General features: G+C 37.2%; 2 gene segments (V, D, J or C); both read left to right on the top strand.

Annotated features, from left to right (window-relative positions):
• Positions 1-17,067, top strand: part of LOC119534594 — a 35,211-nt gene extending 18,144 nt beyond the window's left edge. Inside the window, 4 exon segments of the C gene segment in view lie at positions 5,862-5,923; positions 10,940-11,269; positions 14,277-14,324; positions 16,469-17,067. Of these exon segments, the coding sequence occupies positions 5,862-5,923; positions 10,940-11,269; positions 14,277-14,324; positions 16,469-16,611 (583 nt within the window).
• LOC119534592 overlaps positions 1-21,486 on the top strand; it is a 140,512-nt gene that overhangs the window by 70,798 nt on the left and 48,228 nt on the right.

The following is a 21,486-nucleotide window of genomic DNA, read 5'->3' as shown; positions in this document are numbered from 1 at the left end:
AATACCTCTTTGGTATAGTGGCTATTAGACAAGTTATTAATTGTGTCTAATATGAAAGCATATTAAACTGAGTATAAAGGAAGACTTGTCCAAGATAAAATTCAATTATTGTCAAAAGTACTCAACAGGGTTGTATTTTTTAATCACAAATATAAGATGGAATTAAAGATGCTCCCCAATACTTGCCAGTTACAGAGAGACATGATTAGGTAACTTAAGAGATGAAAATGATATTTATATATTGACAAGCTGGATCACAAAAAAAAAAATCATACCTCAACACTCTCAGTTTGAGTCAAAATATGAATATAAAGTTCATCACTCAGGTAATTAGAATATAGAAGGATTTAAACATCATTAGGCTTTCAATAACATTTGAGGCTTCATAATTTACAGAAAAACATAGTGCCATAAATGATGAATAATTAAAGCATCTTAAAAGAGGAATAAAATTTTAAATGCTTTCATAATCTGGCTGTGATTATATACTATGAAATTCCTGAAGAATAAATTGTATGTCTTCACCATTCCCTTCTAGACCCCATCCCATCCCATAAAATAACTGGAAATATATTTTTAATAAAAATTAAGTAGGTAAACAGCATCTGAGTGTTCATGATTAAGCTCTATTCAAAAGTGCAAAACCAACTATTATTATGCCTTAACAAATATGTTCTGTTATTTAGCAGAATGCTAGTCTTTCAAACAGAAAAAGCTATTAGCTTTGGCAAAATGTAAAGTAGAGCTAGAGTGACAAGTGATGCCACAGCATTTGCTAACTCAAAGTGACTTTCTTACAAAATTATGACAAAAATACATGTATGTTTTCATGTTCTCTTAACAATGGAGCATTACTATTAGGAAAAATGAATGGTTAATAGAGTGTCCTTTAATAAACTCATCTCAAGTCTATCATAGGTTTTGGTGCTAGAACTTATCAAATCCCACCCAATTCTTTCATTTTAGAGATAAGAAAATTTTGATGAAGGGTAGTGAAGTCACTTGCCCAAGATCACATACATAGTTATGAGAAAAGTTAGAACTACAAGTCAGATTACTTTTGATTTAGGTTGGTATTTTCCATGATTCTCAGAAAACACCATGAAAAGGTTATAGTCACGCATTTGAGAAACACATCCTTTATTTTACATTGACCTGGCATAGCCCCGGAAGCCTGGGTCCCGGCTGCTACCCCCAAACAGTTGGGAGTTGCTGAAAGAACAGGGATCTTGGGAACTTGGACTGAAATTCCAACTCGGTTAGAATTCCCCAACCCTCCGTTTCCTCCTATGATTTTTAATGGAAATAACAGTCTTACAGGTTTTGTTGGGTTGAATTATGTACCTCAACCATCACATTTCTAATCTTAATCTGCATTCCTGAGGGTGTGAAACCACCTGTATAGAGGAATTTTTGGAAATGTTATTTTTTGTAAGGTGTGGCCAATTGAGTCAGATGGTCCTAATCCACATAACTAGAGGCCTTAAAATGAGAAGAACCCAGAAGCCAGAGGGATAACGAGAGAGGAGCCAGAAGCCAGCAAAAATCGGAAGAGCAGGTGAAGAGAGAGGTGTTGCTGTGGGACAGGATGCCAAGACACAAGCCAAGCAACCCCAAGAATTGCCAGCACCAGAACGATACAGATACTGGGGACAGTGCAAGCCTAGCTGACACTTTGATTTTGGATATCTTCCAGCCTCAAAACCATGAGCTAATAAATTTCTGTTGTTTAGGCCACCCTGTTGTGTGGTATTTGTCACGGCAGCCTGGAAAACTAGGCCATAGGTAAAGCTGGAAAGAGGTAAATGTATGAGTGATCCTGATTCAAAATAAGCCCTAAGTTTATAACTTTTCTTCCCTTTCCTGATTCATAGTAAGCCCCTAATTTACAAGTTTTCTTCCCTTTCCCTACAGAGACCGCAGTGCTACTATCGTGAGATCCTGGGGCAGGACAAAGGGAAATGGAAAGGAGATTTGGAGCAGAGGGTGGGGTGTTTATTCCCCAAGAGAGATTCTTCCACACTGCAGAGTGACTTTCATGTACACCTGTTCAGAACAGACAAATAAACATATCTTGTTTGCAGAAAAAAGAAAAGTGCTGCTCCATGCAAGTTTGCTGTGGGTGCTGTATAAAATGAGAATTATCTGAAATGTACCTGTGGCTTGTTAAGCACCTAAAATGCAAAATAAGCCCTAAAAGACTAGAAGATCATTAAGTTCAGGATGAAGACAGATGGTAAAATTCCTAAGGAGAATAACCTGCTTGAAAGTGAAATGACTCCAGCCTCTCCCAAACATTGACCCTGAGTTTCTATAAGCCAATAAAATCAGTATTTTTATATGCTCATTGTACTATATGGAAACATACCTGATGTCATATAAGAAATAACATACATGAAATCAATTGTCAGACTGTGAAAGCTAGTGACTCGTAGATTAAGTTCCTATGTGTTTTTTACCCCTTGTACATGCCAGATAATATGCTCATTTTGCTTTAAGACAATGGGTCTGGTCATTTTATACTTGGAAGTCTCTAGAATGTACTCATACACTGATTTAATTAAAAGCCATTGATGTCTAGACAATAAACTGATGTAAAAAAGTATAAACTATTTTGTTTCAAGATGGCAGCTATGCCCTCAAATAAAACATGAGATGTTTTGATGGTCTATAAAATTTGGTTGAGGGGGGCCAATAGGAACGTTCTCATTATCGAACTGGAAAGGTAATGCAAAACTCCAAGCAATTCAGTTGAAACTTGTGCTTTACTTCAGTTGATCTGCTTGTTAGTTACACATTTATTGATTCATTCATAATCCTGTTTGAAGTTGGAATTAGTCATCTCAGGCAGTCACCTCAGGACATCATGGGGTGAGTGCATATATGCTACATATAGCAGGGTTAGAAGCAAATTACTATTTTTTTATACACAAGTCAAAGATGTTTCCATTTTTTCTTAAACTGTGTTTTCTCTAAGCCTGAAGGTTTGCATTGATGATATGAGAGAATTAATTTTTGAGCACCTACAGTGTCCCTGGCACTGTAGGAGGCACACTACCTCATTTAAACCTTAAAAACTTCCTGAGAAATGTGTGAGATCATCTTCATTGAAGATGAGCGAAGTGAGGCTCTAAGAAGTGTGTATCCAGGACACATCAACAGCAGTGGAAGAGCTTGAGTTTGAACCTTATCTTCCTGATGTTAATGTGTGTTTTTCTTTACTGCCAACCTCCTGAGGTGGTAATTTAACTTCATGAGAATACTTTGAAAACTCTAATGAACCTGTTAATGTTTATTGAGTAGCCTTCTGCCATCCATCCCCCTCTCACTGCCAAATGTGGGCACGACTCCGCTGCCTTTTCTCATCTTCCCACGTGTCTGCTCTGCTGGATTCTCCCCTGCCCCGTCCACCTTCCTTTCTGCTGGGTGTTTATCTTCCTCAAGCACAGATCTGATTGTGCCCTTTTCCTTCTAGGACCCCAGTGAGTACTCATTCTTTACTCTTCTTTTAAGAACTTTAGTTTAAAATACTGTAAATATGTCTGAACAGTCCTATCTCCTGTAAATGAACTGTTAAATGAATGTGTCTCCTACCCACATTCCATTCCAAGCTCCTATACCCAATGTACACAATTATTCTCAGTCATGTTCCCAAAGTCTCCTCATTTTAATATTTTAAACATTGTTTTCAGTTGTCTTATATTTATCTTCCTTAAAGAATTCAAAATCAACTCAGCTCCAAATCTCACACCATACAACCAAAAAATAAAATAATGTAATTCTAATTGGAACTGTAGTCAATTTCTATGTGAGTTGAAAAGGGATTGGAATCTTCATGATACTGAATTTTTCCTTCCATGGATATAGTATGGCTCTTCATTTATCCAGACTTCATTTTATGCCTTTTGGTAAAATCTTACTGTTTTCTTTACATAGTTCTTATATTTTATCATAAATTTAATAAGTATTTTGTAACTAATTACTTAACTTTTTGCATAACTTTTTGTATTTTATTACTACTTCATGGATCTTGAAATATACATAACACTGAAGATTCTTGATAATTCTCATTGACTTAGAATGAGGTGAAGCAGAAGACAAAGTGTCAGAAGGGATTGAGTGGGCATTGTTCTCTTCATCAATAGATACAGAGTTTTTGAAAGCTCAGTAATAACTTGGAATTCTCAGTTTAAAAGACAAACATTTGCAAGCATGGTTTTCTTTCAGTCGTCCCTTCTCTCCAATTGGGTTGGGGGCTGTGAGCCTCTGTGAATGGATGGACACCGAGCATCACCACATTCGTATCTCCTCCCTAGGGGAGAGGCAATGTCCGGTTTCGGGGTTCAGGCTGGGGCGAGATGGTCTGCGGTGGACGTGGAGCTCAGGGCCTGTGCTCTCTGACTCCTTACAGCTGGGCATCTCATCCTTCCCCACCAGAACACTCAGCCCATACTGGCAATTTAATTTCCCTGCTCCTGGGGGAGGAGAATAGGATTACTATGGCCACTTTTTTTCTTTTTAAATGCATTTTTATCAAGATACAGTCACACACCATATAATCCATACAAAGTATATAATCCATGGCCATAGTAGTTGTGCATTCATCACTACAACTTTAGAACATTTTCATTATTCCAAAATGAAGAAAAAAAATATAAACAGCCTAACCATCCCATATCCCCCTGTTATTAATATATTTTTATATATTTTTTTGTCATTATTTTATTACTCATCTGTCCATACCCTGTGTAAAGGAGTGTCAGTCACAAGGTTTTCACATCACATGGTCACACAATAAAAGGTGTATAGTTATATGCTTAACATCAAGAATCAAGTCTATTGGATTTTATGAGAAAATTCAGGTATTTCCTTCTAGGTATTCTAATACACTAGAAACTAAAAAGGAATATCATTGTATAGGTATATAGAATAACCTCCAGATTGACCTCTCAACTCTATTTGAGATCTCTCAGCCACTGAAACTTTATTTTGTTTCATTTCTTTTCCCCCTTTTGGTCAAAAAGGCATTCTCAATCTCACAATGCTGGGTCCAAGCTCATCCCTGGGAGTCATGTCCCACATTGCCAGGGAGATTTAAAACCCTCGAAGACATGCCCCACATAGGGGGGAGGGCAGTGAGTTTATTTCAGGAGACTGCTTTTAATGTGTTTGAGAACTTAATTTATTTTTGAAGTTCTAATTTAAATAAGGAATCTGTTAAGTCATAGGAGACAGAATCCTAAAACTTTCTTCTGCTATTCCAGGAATAATAGTCATCACAGAACTACGTCTCTCATTTGGCATTGCTCCGGTAAAGAATCATGCTCTCAAGGACTAAAAATGACTGTACTGAAAATGAGATGTCATCTCCCTTTTCCCAATCAATTTAAGTTGATTTATTTGCGTTTCTCAGTTACTAAAGAGCCTCTTCCTTTCGGAGATCCATCCTAGATTAACAGTCCTGGTATATGTGAGAACAGAAGGGCCCTTGGTTTGATGTTATCTCTAAGTACTTTCTAACATAATTGTGCACCTGGAAAGAAAAAAGAGCCCTAATTCTGTGAATGCTTTTCTTGGTAATTAACAGAAGAAGTTGTTTGATCAGTTGGGCCAGCGGTCTTCTGAATTTCCTACATTTTCTGCTTCCTATTTGGTGTTTTTCAGTTACTCCTGCCTCTTTGGAAATCAGATATTGGGCAAATTTATCTAAGGAACACTTGAAAATATCAGTTGCCACAGAACTTATATTCAAGGGCTTCCAAAGGAACCCAGAAGATCAAATTTTGATTACAAAGCTTTCAACTCCTCCTCATATCATGAAGTCCAGGAAGCTGTGATTTTTGCAGAGGCTGTAACTAGTGTGATACCTCAGGCTTGATCAAGGTATTTGGAGAAGGGACAAAGCTCATAGTAATGCCTCCCGGTAAGTAAATTTTTCTATTTTTACCCTCACAATGAAAAACCGATAATGTTTTTGAGGAAAAAATTGATTTAGGATCCATCTGATCTGACTGTAAAATTCTTGCCCTCAGTATATGAAAAGCAATTTTACCACTCCAAGTCTCTGGATATGGATGCAAGACTAATTTGTAAATGGCTTATTTCCTTTCCCCTCTGTAAGCAAATTGAAATTCTATTGTAGAAAATGCAAAAAAAAAAAAAAAAAAATGATGGACACAAGCTAGAAATGAAAATGTTTCGAGGACCGTATCTGTGAGCCATTAGTGCAAGTTCAAGATACTTTTCTTATAGATCTTTTAAGTGAGATATACCAAAATGGTATTTTATTGTCTCTTCTGTATATTTTGGGATAAAGCATGATGTTCATTCTTCCCAAAATTCTGCAACATCTTTATTATTGGTTTTGATCTTCTCTACAAGTAGGGCAAAATAAGTGAATTCTTAATGATAAATAACAGTGGAATGCCAATAAATCCTACCTCTTGTTACTCTAACTTCTTGGAAAGTATGCTGATGAGACAAAATTGGTTCCATTTTGGCTCTTTTTATATTGCCTAGAAATGGGCCAGTTTAATGAAATTTAAGCTCAATGAATAATTTCAGCTACAGGTCCATGAAAAGAATTCCTGGTTTTACTTTCTTATTTATTCATTCTCTCATCAAACATTTATGTAACACTGATTCTGTGCTTGATGATGGAGATAAAAGGGTAAATACGACATAGTCCCAACCCACAAAAACCCTGCATTATCTAGTGGATAATGATTCCAGATTCTGGCTTGATTGGGCCCGTGTTCTTTGGCCTAGGGCTGGTAGAGAGGCTGGAGGCCTTGGGATCAACAGCTCCTCCCTTTTCAAGCCCTGTAATTGTTATTGCTTATAAAATTGATATGATACATTTGGAAGAATTTGCTGGAAATTGCCCAATACCATACCATGAAACAGACTGATAATATTAGCTTAAATTTATTGGGGACCAGCCAGTACTCCTTTCAGGGCTTTTTTTCTCACTATGTGTCAGCCCTGTACATGAGATTCTATTATCCTTGTTTTATAGATGAGGAAGCTGAGGCATAGAGAAGTTCAGATATTTCCCTAAGGTCTCATGGTTAGTTATTGTGGCAAAGTTTTCATTCCAGGCTAGATTTGTCTATTCTGAAGATCATGGTCTTGACCCACAGGTGATATTACAAACATTAAATCAAACTTTTATATTCCCAATATTTACTCTTTTGTGGCCTGGCCTTTTAAATGGACTCTTTGACCAATTACTAATAGCTGTCAATTTGATATACTAATCATTATGTGAACAATGACTTGTATAAATCACAATATTTCTATAAGTCATATTGAATATGCATTTATTAAATACTCAAAATATTCCTATTGACATTTCTTCAGAAAAATTAAATATTAATTAATTCTAAATAAGTTCCAGGCAAAGAACTGATTTTATAAACAAGTCCTTAAGGTAGTAGATTTAGAAGTTTCAGGCAAAATGCTGAGAAAAAGTCGAATCTGACTGACGAATATGAGGAGATGTAACATGAAAACAGACATTAGCAAGCTGGGCAGGCAGGGTGTGATGAGAAATTAAATTATAGATTGCATTCAGATCTATCAGGACACTTGTTCATCCTTTTTAACATTAACAGTGCTGTTTTTTATAGACTTAGATAAATAAGGAAGTAAACACGGATGTTATTTTAAGACAAGCCCAAAGGGAGGTTTCTACAAAGGGTTTTCTGGTAGTGCGTCAAGGATCAAATTTTTTGGTCCTGGCACAAAACTCATTGTTACAGGTAAGTATCCTTCAAATTCTGTATTAGAAGTGTAACTGGAGGCAGGTGCTGCAGGGCAGGGTGCTGGTGCTGGCTTTAGAGTTTTGGGATTTGGGCCCAATTTGGTTAAGAATCACGATGGGATTACTGGGGAGGTAGTTGATTGGGCCCGGGTCCTAGGGAGGCTGTATTCTCACCACCAACATGGGGAACTTCCCCAATGAGTCACCATGACCAGGGATCCCTGTGGGATGGAGACATTAGGTCCCTTTGGCCTTTCCGTGTTGAAAGGTTTGTAAACAAATTTAGGTGTTTTATTTATTTGATTCCAAGTATAACCCATGGGGAAATTGAAAAAGACATATGTTAAAATTGTCATTTGTTCACAGAAGGAGTAAATATTTAATGATTTTGTCAGAGGATGATTAATATCAACTATTGAAATATTTGACCACATGATCCTACTGAAAATTGTCATAAGCTGTGTTTCTTTATTTGGGTTTCTCCCCGCTAATTCAATCCAATCAGTTTGTTCATTTCTCATTGGCCTTAAAGACGAAGATTACCTGGATGATAGATAATATCTCACAAGGATGTTCCCTAGCCTAATAGATTCACTGAAATGGAAGTTTTCAGAAAAGCTTCATGAAGTGTTGAAAAAAGTGAAAGGGATTTTAGACTTTGGTTTCTTTAGCAGTTGAGATCATATGAAGAAATGCATTCCTAAAGTGAAAAGCAACTTTTTTTTCCAGTTGACTGCTCACTCAAGGTCAAAGTGTGCAATCATTAGAAACTTGTCATAAACCTGAGATTCATTTAGATATGAAATAGCATAATAATTTATTCCATGAAAGGAAAAGAAAGGGGGGGAGGAGCAAAAATAAATACCAATGTGATTTGGAAAATCTTGCATTAAACTGAAATTGTAGTTGATACTTGGTAAATTTATATAGAATTCATAGTGTTGCATATTGATAAAATATAAAGAACTCAGATCATTTAACTCAAATGTGTTCTTTGATTCTGCAAATGAATGTATATAACTGAATTGGGCCAGCTTATTTATTAACCTGGTTTTATTTTATGGAACATGCAAAAGATTTGTCCTTGAAAAACACACCCAATAAGTACATGTAATACTTTCAAAAAGTAAGCATGTAATATAATCCAAAATGTACATGTTAACCATATATAATCAAGTATACTAGTCCATACTTAATTTTCTCAATGTAAATTGGTATATAACTATGGTAGTTCAAGATTCATTTTATCCTGAAAAGAATGAAACTGAAAGATGTGGTTAAGGAGAAGGACAAGATGAAATGGATGGCATGCTACTAGATAGAAATTTTCTAAGTTCACCACTACATTTTTAATTCCTTTAGCATAATGAATCAGATGTATTCCAATGAAGAAAGAAAAGTTCCTGAGATAAAAATTAGATTTTAACATATTTATTAGTGACTAAAATTATGTAAACATAATGTACATTTGAAAAAGAAAATCTTGTTTTAAATAACATACTGGTTTTTTATTAAATACAAAGTATATGGCTGTGGAAATATCAAGTATCTTATTATTATCAATGAATATACTGTTTTTACCACAAACAAAATGAAATTAACATAAACAGATTAAGACTAAAATATGTTTACAGCCAGATATTAAACATCAGAATTATATGCTTACTATTTTAGTATAAATATCAGGAGTTTTGATAGTCAAGTCAAAATAATGAATTATTTCCTTTTCTCAAATGAAAAATCCAATTCATTTTTTTTCCTTAAGAAATTGCTTGTTGAATTATTTAAAAGTTTAAACTATCCCAAAGAGGATATTAATTAAGCATTTGAGTTTCAAGTAGAAATTAAATTAGAAACTATATATATAATCAAATAACATTTCCACATAATTTCAAGCAGTATGGCTTGTCCATGTTTTGTTGTATATTTTCACGTCTGCAAAAATTCTAAAATCATCACTTTTGGTATTACATCAAAGCTACATGCATCTTACTTAACAGGTTAAAACAAAAGAAAGTGTGGAGGTTCAACAGAAAGGGTCAGCAGACATCAGGTAGATACAAATTTTAGGGGAGACACTGGTAGTCAAAATGTGGGTAAGCTGATATGTATGGACCCTGCCACTAATGGTGTAAATTCATCTCAAAGCTACTATGAAAAATACACCTGAGGTTTATTCTTAGCCATGCTCAAACTTTAAATTCAATTCCAAAATAAAATGTATTTTTTGTGTGTGAATGGATTCTAAGGAGAAACAAATTTTGGCAAGTACGTTAATTAGAAGTATAACCTAAGACCATTTCTGAGAATAAGTTCTAGACGTGTGTAATAGAAGTTTTGGAAATATTGCCATTTTGCTTCTAAATACAAGACATCATAAATTTTTTCAGGATGAAACTTTAAATACTGTATTACCAGATAACCTAGAGAGGTTCAAATGTGACATTTAGATGTTATATAAAGCTAGTCATCAAATAGAAGTCCTTTAGTTTCAAAGCATAGTTTGAGATCCACATTGGAAGCTAAAAGGTCAACTTTGTAGATTGCGAGTATTCAGTGACAGATTCGCTTTAGTAAACAAGTGAATGTGTGTTGTTAAAAGCAACAATAACGAACTTCATCTTGGCATTTATTTGTATAAGAAATGAAAGGAAGAGTCTAGGATTCCATAGAGTTGTAGAACGTGATGTTGCGAGCTCTTTGATCAGACAGAGCAAAAGTCCCAAGTTCACAGACTGGGAAAGGGGAGCGTCTAAGAAGGAACAAACGATCCTCATCCTTGAGAGAAGCTGTCGCTGTTATCTAGTCCATTCTCCACCTTGAAAACATGCTCCACTGTGCTTAAACAAGAGAGATTTTTTTTTTAAAAAGTGTATGAATTTTGGAAACCTTGATAGGAAGTTATTAAAATTCATTCCCCATTGTAGCATGCAGAGAAAGAACAAATGGAGGTTTTCATCCAGGCTCTGCCACTTAACGGCTGTGACTATTGGCAAGTTACTTTCTCGACAACTTTTCCCATCTGTAAAACAAGGACAATAATAAGAGAAGCTATGGTAGGTGCTATATCCGTGGCAGCTTTTCTTCCGATGACTGTGTGCTAAGTTGTTCCAAACCTCGCAATGCTGCCTCTTGAATAATTCTTTTAAATTGATCTTCTATTTTCTCTGACAGGTAAAAGCCAGGGTGCAGACCTTTCCCCCAAACCCACTATGTTTCTTCCCTCAATTGCTGAAACAAATATTTATAAGGCTGGGACATATCTTTGCCTTCTTGAGAATTTTTTCCCTGACGTCATTAGACTACATTGGGAAGGTAAAAATGGCAAGACAATTCCAGAATCCCATGACGGAAAAACAGTGGAGACTAATGACACGTACATGAAATTTAGCTGGCTGACCGTGAATGGGGCATCGATGAATGAAGAACACAAATGTGTAGTCAAACATGAGAACAATAAAGGAGGAGTTGATCAAGAGATTATTTTTCCTCCAATAAATAAAGGTATGTGTATGTAAATACAAATACAACCTCCCAGGAAACTAATTCCAAAGATAACATCCCACCTTTTCTGTCAAGTATTAATGAAAAAGCAAATACAAATCTTTCTTGTATGTCATTACCTCTAATGCCAGCATAAGTACACTGTTATTTCTTCATAAAATGAAAATGTTATAGGATTTGGAGAGGGAGAAGTAGGGAAGAAGGAAGAAATAAGAAAGATTTACTTAACTTTGCTCAGTTTCAGTGTCATCACCAAAATATTAATGTCACAATGACATTTTTTAGGGTTGTTGTATGGATTAAATGAGGCCACATATGTGAAATCCCCTATCAACTCAACACATGATAAAGGCTCAAAAAGAGATTCCACTTCTGATGACTTTACTTGATCCAGAAATAAGAATAATTTAATGCCTTTCAGGAATGTTCTACCAAGCAAGCAAAGTCATTGTCACTTCAGTCTTGCTATATACAGAGGTTGACAGTGAATGATAAGTTTTAAGACACAGAAGGTGTTCATCTGCAGGAGCAATAGCAAGCTACAACAAAAAATATTTAATAAACTTAGCTCCTGTAGCTTTGGCACAGACTTAGTTTTTTTCAGATTTGTACTTCATATACGACTGTAAGGTGCAACCTCATTCTTAAAGATTGAGAGAGACTAATGTGTATAAACACATGTACATTCTATGTAATGAATATTCCCCATCATTGGTAAATCCAGTTGAACAAACATTTATTGCTGCTAGTACACACCAGCCCTGGAGGACATATGAGTCGGTTGGACTAGGATGAATTTTTGTCCCAAGAAGATGCTCTCTAGCACAGAGAATTCACTCTTCCCTAATGGCTCAGAGTCCCTCATGGTTCAGGCGTGATGTTCCTAAGAGTCACTTGGAGGCAGATGCTTCAGATGTTCTGGCTAAATGTGGCCCCCAGCAGTGGTGAGTGACTCCCAATGGGTTCCGTCAAGTCCCGAGTGTTGACAGACCACAGGCTCCATGGGCTGGAAAGGAGGAGGAATTTTGAGTTTTTCCTTATGGTAAATGAGCTGTTTAAGGACTAGGGTACAAGAATAACTAATAGTGGGAAGACCTTTGTCATGCACCAGTACTAATTTCTTCACTATATTTATCCTCCCAGATCATTAGTTTCTCTAGTCAATGTCTCTAGGCTGTCTCGTGGGGTTGTGATGAAGGGCAGATGAAATGATGGCAGTGAAGAATGACTGCTTTCAGAAACATAAAATGGATGCACTTATTAAGATATTTATTGTAGTTGTTTCCTTAAAAATTTGGCAACTAAAGTAAGACTGCAAAAGCTGCCCTTGTCTTCTATTGCTATTGCTAGAAAATAGAGGGGAAGCAAATATACAGATCACAAAGTTAATATAATCACTGAATTGAAATGTCCAGTTAGTTTCAAATTGTTCTAGTGATCAGGCAAAATGAGAAATATAGTAAGTTCAATGTTCTATTATTGTCATTTAAAGCAAACTTCATATGCTATTTTTAAAGGGTTTTTGATAAAATCTAAAGATATAATTATGCCCAACTTTGAGAGAGAGAATTCTCGATACACAAAGATATTATGAATAAGTGTTACTTTACTGTTTTTACCTCAAATTAATTCATGGTTGTAGAAATTTTTATTTACTTCTAAAATAATAAAGCCACTTTAAGGAAAGAAAAGAGACTTCCAGGGCACATTAAAATCAGTTCATGAGAACATTTTAACATCTAAAGATGTTTATATTAGTATTTTCATTCCTGGATTTTCCCAAAGTCTATACCTCAAACCCACTTTTTAGGAAGCAGAAAAAAAAGAAAGAACTTGTCGTGTGCAAGAGTGCATTCCAGAATCAGATCTGTATGACAAGAATATATCTAGCATAAAAAGGATAAATCAAAATACCCAGTGCAGCTCTGTTTCCCTCCATCCAACATACGACTCCACTGTTGAAAGAAATTTGTTCTTGTATCTGTGCTTGTTTTTTCACATTGTAGATAAATACAACTCTCACCTCAAGTTTTATACATACAGAAAACTATAAGTGTGACTTAACCTATTTTTCTCCTATTGGAAAAAAATTGTACTGAAAATGTTAAGTGCCTAGAATACAAAAGGCCATTTGCTAGGAATATCTAGAAGAGAAGATTTTCTTGGTTTGCTCACTAGTAGAATATTATGCTGTCTTTCTCTTGATTATTTTGCCCATTTTATGGGCTATTTTTGCAAATTGCTTTCCAAATAACCTGTCTCATTTTATCCCCCACAAATAGCCTTTAAACACTGGCTCTGCCACTTGCTTGTATGACTCTTGACAACCTACACAGAGGCTCTAAGCCTCCTTTCCTCATTTGTAAAATAGAGCCATCCATAATGTAATTTTCTTCAGACTGTTATTAGAGATTAAATGAGATAAAGCATGGGAAGCTTTTAACACAGGTCTTGGCATCACTCAATAGGTGTCAGCTTTTACAAACAGGACTCCAAAAAATGATTTGCATGAATTAGGGATATCAGCATTTATAGGAAGAGCCCAGGGCTTTCCTTGCTTTGGGAAGTTATAGATACCTGCATCTTCTCAGATGAGAAACTCGCTTAAAGCAGACTCCCTCCAAAGTGTAACATTTTGTAGTGGATTCTAGGATTGGATGCATCCATTTTGGGACCAACATTTTATGTGAGGAAGGGGCCAATTTCTGTTTTTCTATTCAACAAGTGTAGATTGAACAACTCCGTTGTGGCAGGCATTGTGCTAGGAGCTGTGAAGACGGAAGGTTTTGGATATGGCACTCCAGTTGTGATAGAAGGAAAAGGTATATCCTTCAGAACTTCAACATGTGCAAAAACACAATAAATCAATTGGGTCTGCTGAAATACATAGAATCAGGACACTTACTCCTGGAATTGTGTAGTTTTAAATGACTGTCTCTCTGTCAGCAGATTATTTATATATTGTGAGGATGAACAATTGACCAAAGCTTGCTTTCATTTCTTCTAGTTGCCATTCATGATAATTCCACAGAAGCTTGCTTGAAAGATAAAAGTGGTAAGTTTTTGTAAATGTTTGTGCGTAGGTCAGGTATGGCACATCTTTCCTCTGTTCAACTTTTTTACTTGGCCTAAGGCAGGAAAATCAGAATGGCTGGAAGTTGCAGAAGAGACTAGGGGATGTTTTAAATTAATCACACATTTCCCAGGAGTCATCTTATCATAGTAAACTGTTAGTTTTTCTTTGAAGTCGACTGTAAATTAGAGCATACAGTGATGTGCTCTGAACTATTTCAGCCATTGCTCTTTATTCATTCATGGTGTTTTTGTTTATAATGACTTGGGAAAACACACCAGTTTGCTTCTAGACATTTTTTTCTGCGATCCTTGCTAATATGTAATAACACAAACCAGCTCTTATTCAGTGCTTCTCATACAGAAGGGCTTGTGCTGCATTCTGCATGCCTTTTCTTGTTTCATTTTCATAATATTCCTATGAGGCAGTACAATCTCTTTCACTGTTAAGCAAATGAAGGCAATGAGCTAAAATTAATAAACTTCCTCTTACCGTGTCACCTAGCTAATTAGTGATTGATCCTAGGTATCATCTATGCCATCTGAATCAAGAGGCCATATACCTATTCAGCTCTCTATTCTTCCCATAAATTATGGACATAGTGCAAGAATTTCCAAATCCAAGGCCCTGAGACAATGGAGACACGGGGGTGGGTGGGTGCATCATCATCAGAAAACCACATCCTGGAATTTAAATCCAGTTCTCTTAACTATTAATTGCATGAATATGGGTGATCAGCTCATGTTTTTGGAGTACTATTTTCCTCATTTGCAAACTTGGAATAATTATGCCAAGCTCATAGCTGTTGAAGAGCTGTGATATCGTATGTGGAAGCTATACCATGGGGTACTCATTAAAAAAATACAGAATAAATCCTAGTGTCCAGCCTTTTGTCTTTACATATGTGTAAGAAAAATGGCTGGGAGCATTGCTTCTAGTCCTGCTGAGCTTCCCTCCATTTCTGCCACACCAGGCAAGGAGGGATTCAAACAACTTACCTTCCAGGGTGGAGGGAATTATAAACTCATTGCTTTCTGAGGTCTCTTTCTGCACGTAGGGCTGATGATCCTGGACCTTTGGTTCTATGAGGACCAAACATATAAAATGGATATTTCCATAGGAAGTAGGTCAGCTTTATGGTCCGTAGAGTTGCCAGCCTGGCCCACCTTCATTGTCAATAATTATTTCTTGACACTGAGTGTGTTTTTGCAAAACTTCAGAGGACATTATACGTACTTCTCTTATAACCTCATAGCCATAATAAGAGACATTTGGAAAGACAGATGAGAAAGGTATGTCCTCCTACGTTTTTGGAGAATTTGGTTGAGCCTGTTTCCTCCATTTTCTATAATGCCCTGTTTTTATAAAATCTACCACACACCCCCCATCAAGACCACCAAATCTATCTGGACTTCCCTTTGTAGTAATACACAGTGTGTAATGACTCACATACTTCTAAATCTACAATTCAGTTTATATTTGTGCCTAAGCCTCTTGATGTCTAGGGTATTTATTACATAAGAGACGCAGAATTAGAGAGTAATAAAGAGCATACTCTGTGAAGTCGTGTTAGTGGAGTTGAAATTGGGCTCTTGTACTTGCTAAAGTAATAACATCTGGCAAATTACTTCTCTCTCTGTCTTGTTTCCTTATTTGTAAAATGGAAAAGAAATTATATTTTCTCTCATATGCTGTGGAAATTAAATAAGGGTAAAGTTTTATATGCAAAGCTCTCACATCTGTGGCATTTGGTTAGCACTCAAGGAATTTTGTATATTATTACTACTTTTGGGCATGGTGGGGTGCAGAAAAGCTAACAACTAGTTATTATAAATATCAATTCCCTTAGAATCACTCACAAAAAATACAAACCTAGTCTTAAATACTTTGAAATGTTCTAAGTGAATTTAGCAGAATTTGGTGTTAACTTGACCTGCCAGCTGAAATTTTCAGTTGTTTTGTATTATTGGTGGGGGAAGTGGTGGAAGAGATAAATATTTACTCCTGGGTTTGGGTGGAGTTGTGGTGTCATTCTAATACAGAAATGAATATTTGTGACCCTTGCCCCATTGTATGTCCTATCCTTTCAAAAGAACAGGCACAACTAATCAAACAACTTCTCTTAGATCTCCTGCAGCTGCAGCTCATGAGCACCTCTGCATATTACACCTACCTCTTCCTCCTCCTCAAGAGCACGGTCTACTGTGCCATTGTTGTGTTCTGCCTGAGGAGAAGAACCGAGTTCTGTGGTTGTGGAAAGAGTCTGTGAGAGATGGAGGCATGAAGGAGCTCCCTGCTCCTCACCTTTACTGTCCCTGAAGCTTTCTGCTGGGGATCTAGCTGGATTTTCTTGCTGGTTTTGGTAATTTCAGTTCACATGTGTGTTTTTCTATTATGTCATTACTGCATACTGGTGTCTTAAAGCACTGGGAAAACCAAGAGAACAGTACCCTGTAATAACAGAAACGTCTGCCACTACTCAGGGGCAGGGGTCGCCCTTGGAGCCTTTAGCACCATCATCTCCACAATCCCTAGCAGCCCCTCCACCCCACTGAAATAATCAGCTTTCTGAGTATGACAGCATGCCCCTTAGTGTCCCTTCATGTCCCTTAACCAATGACTGCCTTAAGGCCCTCCATTCACACAGCCTGAAGCCACCAGCTTTGCCACTTGGATTCTGTATTTTGTTTTTCATATATAGGCACAATAAATTTTTTAAAAAATACATCAAGTCTGCTTTTGTCCATGTGTACTTTAGCTTCATAAAATTGAATTAAAATCCCAAGGTAAGAAACAGCATGACATTGAGCTGTGAAATTCAATGTTGGTTGTGCTCACGGTCTAATGCCACATTTTCTTCTCTTTCCCTGTGCTTTTGGATTAACGCTTTCCATGAGCTACGGGTTTCAGGAGCAACCACAAACAAATGAAGGTGCAAATGTCACTTCTCTTTCAAAGGTCGCCAGAATGAGAGTCATTTGATTTGGGACCTGAAGACAGCAGCATATCTCACGGGGTTTGCACTGAGCTGAGCTCAATACTAGTGTTTCACAAGTGCCACAAGAACCCCCCAGGGGAGGCCGGAGGAAATAGGGAAAGCGCTGGATTCTCATCCTGGTATTTAGTGTCTATGTGACCCCAGGCACATTACTTGATACCTCTGTCTCCCAGTTTCCTTGCCAGTGAAATGGAGACATGGTGCCCCCTGGTGTTGCTTCGTGAATTCAATGCTGGTTTGATACAGACAAATCCTCTACAGCTTTAGCACCTACTGTTGGTAGCTCTAGTTTAGAAATAGTAAAAACCACAACCATGAGCACTGATCATGATCTCTAATCTTATTTCTCTGCAGGGAGGGTAGATGTGGAGGCAATGGGACTCAGTGACCTCCTATGCACCAGAAATTTTCAAACATAATTCCATTAATCCTCCAAGAGCCCTCTGAGGTGGGTCGTGTGCTTCATGGTTTATAGATTAGAGAGATTACGTTACTTACTCAAGGTCACTAGTTTGTTGTCATGCTATGAAGCCAGGTCTCTGAAATTAGAACACAAATTCTTAGCACATCATGTGGCTTTCCCTTCTCCCACTTTCAACACAAAAAAACAGACCCAGATATGCATTGCTTCTTTACTAAAGGCATTGTCAAGGGAGGTGGTAAGAGTTTTCTTAAGGACTTTGGGGTGCATCTAGATGTTTCTCCTTATATATACCCTAGTTGATTGGCTTGTCAGTAATTTCCATTTGTCTTTCCTCTTTGGGTAAACCTCTGACCTACTCTGGTTTTCCCCTAATCTTATACTCTGTGCATATGTGTGTCCTGAATTTGCAACTGCCTCCTTAGGGGGAGCTAATGAAATGTACCGTGAGCCTCAGACATCCTCAGGACGATTGCTGGTGCCCTCTGGGTGTGATAATGTTCCGACCCCAGCCCCTTCCACAGACTGTACGAGGCAGAGGTCCTCAGAGCCGCCCTCGGGAAGACCTGCTCCGTCTCGGGGCATTTCTGAGGTAACAGTGGGTTAGGCCTCCCTCCGGCCCAGCACGCTTTCCACACTGCACAGGTGCCCCTTTCAGGGAAGCCACAGTGTGGTGAGGACCCCTGGGCCAGAAGTCACACCCCACACCTAGTTAAAGCCCCGGCTACTGGGTCTGGCTCTAACTAGCTGTTTCATTTGTTCTGGATCAAGTCACTGCCTCAGTTCACCCACCTTTAAAAGAAACTGTTCAAATTAAATAATTTCTGATTTTGATCCCAATTTACAGAGCAGCGATGAACATCCTAAGGCAGTACTGAGAGCAGATGCTTGTACAGTGATTGCTATATACCAGGTACTGGCCTAGGTAAGTGTTAACTCATCTAATTCTGACAATGACCCTCTGTGATATGTGCTGTTATCTCCACTCTACAGACAGGAAAACTGAGGCAGAGAGGCCTAAGGAACCTCCCCATAATCACAGAGCTAGTAAGAGGCAGCGCTGGGGGCTGAACCCAGCAGCCTGGCTTCAAGAAATCTCTGCCCTTAGCCTCTGCTATACTTGCCTCTAGTGGTGAAATAGGTTCCAGACCTATTTTTTTTTATTTGTATTTATTTATTTATTTATTATTTTATTTTAGCTTTAGGCACTGTCTCCCCTCCCTCCTCACTTCTTACTGGTCACACTTTTGTTTGCTTCTTGAATGTTTTTATTTATGCAATTATGAAAGTACATATATATAAATCGTATGCACATATATAAAACAAATATTCTTGTTTACCACCTTTCTTACAAATAGGTGGTATACAGTATACATTATTTTGTATTTCTCTTTCTATGTCAGTATATAGGGACCTTTATTTAACTGCATAATATTTCACCTGCAAATTGTATCATACTTTATTCAATGAGAGATCCTTGGCTGATTTCCAATATTTTGCTATTATAAACAATGCCAAAGTAAATAATAGTGTTTTTATGTTATTTCGTAATTTCCATAGGTATTGTCAACTTGCCCTCCGTGAAGTGAGCACCAGTGGGTTCTGAAATAATGAGAGTGCCAGAATTTGCCAACAAGCATCGGGATTTTGCTAATATGACAGGTGAAAAAGAATATCTCGTAATTTTAATTTGTTTTTCTCTTACTGTGACTGAAGAGAAGCACCTTTGCTTATGTTTAAGGACCATTTATATTTTTTACTGAGAAATATTTGTTCATTCTTTGACCATTTTTCTATTGAGTAATAATACAAACAAGAATGTAACTCATTTTGTACACCTGCTTACATATGCATGTGTGAATTCATGTATGTATATTTCTACAGACATTAATATAAAACAAAAGTTTCAATGGATGGGTAAGTGGGTGAAAAATGAAACTTTTAAAGTAAAATCTTTTTATTGGAATTAATGTCTTGTTTAAAATTGGGCAGGTTTTTTGTTTCTTTTTAACAGTCCCATGTTTTTATAAAATAGATTCTTTTGGAAACCAAATACTGGTTCCCATCTGAAAACAGAAAAGACCAACCAGACACAAGAAATATTGTATTTAATTTACATCTACCATTTAATTCCATTGAACTTTGTCAGATGTGGTTAGGCTAAATGCATGGCCCTTTATTTAGAGATTTGGGACTGTTTCTGCTCTTGGCAAGTACAGAAAAAAAAAGAAGGAAAAATATAAAATCACTGAAAGCTTTGTGGGGCTGATTTCACTGGTGGGGTTCTAGATGGGGTCTCTTGCCCTTTTAAATATCCGTCTTCCTTTCCCAACTCAGCCTGGGCTGCCCGTCACTGAGGAGTGTGTATAGAGAGAGTGTGGTGGAGGAGACTGAGCAGGTGGTGGGGCAGTGTTGGTGCAGCTGACAGTATTGTATTTTCTCAGGCTTTTGTTTATGTGCTCTGCCAAATGTGGTTGATTCATGAAACATGCTCCAAGCAACTCTACTGGTTGGGGCTGTGCATCGGGTGGCTACAGTGTTACAATATAAAATAAGAACAGTTAAACCACAACCAACTTGGCTTACTTTCAAAAGGTCAGAGCTAATGGAAAGAAAACATGCATCTACACAAGCATATGAGATTGACATCAAATGTATTATTAGTGCTATGGCGAGGCTGGGTTCTCTGTTTTTTATATACAATGTTTACCCCAGTTAGCTACTATGTGAGTTGACATTCTCATGCCCAGGACTGTTTAGATTCTGCCCCTTAAGTCCGCTCTCATGACATTTTTGTGAAGAAAGAACGGAGGGCCTCTGGTAGGACTGAGATAATTCCCAACATTCTACAAGTTTCTGTGCTTTTCCGTGGTATTTGATTTACTGATGCTGGTGCCTTTTGGTTTCATTTTCTCAGTTAGGGTGACACAAGCCACACGTCTTTGAATCTATTATCATAGAGAGACCGTAGATGTCAGCAACAGTGACGTGCTTCTTTCCCCCAAGAACACAGTTATATTCAGGCCAAGTTCAACTCAGTTTTGAATATCACTTGCTGAATCAGCAAAACAATAGAAAGTTCCTTTGTAGGGACAAAATGACTTCATAACCAATCTGAACAAGGCTTAACAGAAGACATTAACATCAGCTACAAATGGGGTCAATTGGAAGAGGGCTGCTGAGCATTTTTAAAATAAAGTGGAAAATGTCCCATATCACCTTATGAAAGCAGAGTGGGTGCTCTGACCCAAGGACTATTCTGTCCAGTCCCAGGTAGAAGTATAACTCATTGGAATATGCATGGTTCAGGCTTTTACAGTTTGACCTCATTGTGCAGGCTTACCTCAGAGATATTGAGGGTTCTGTTCCAGATCACCGCAATAAAGCAAATATTGCTATTAAGTGAGTCACACAAATTTTTGGTTTCCCATTGCATATAAAAGCTATGTTTACACTATACTGATGTCTATTAATTGTGTAATCACATTATGTCTAAATAAACAATGTGCATACCTTAATTTAAAATTATTTATTGCTAAAAAAATGCTAACCATCATCTGAGTCTTCAGCAAGCCATAATCCTTTTGCTTATGGAGGATCTTTCCTTGATGTTGCTGGCTGCTGACTGATCATAGGGGTGGTTGCTAAAGGCTCTGAGAATTTCTTAAAATAGGACAACAATGAAGTTTACTGCATCAGTTGGCTCTTCCTTTCATGAAGGATTC

Source organism: Choloepus didactylus, chromosome 5 (assembly GCF_015220235.1).
Source record: "Choloepus didactylus isolate mChoDid1 chromosome 5, mChoDid1.pri, whole genome shotgun sequence".
Classification (NCBI taxonomy): Eukaryota; Metazoa; Chordata; class Mammalia; order Pilosa; family Megalonychidae; genus Choloepus; species Choloepus didactylus.
Note: the sequence above shows the minus strand (reverse complement) of the source record. Positions and strands in the feature narration are given on the sequence as shown.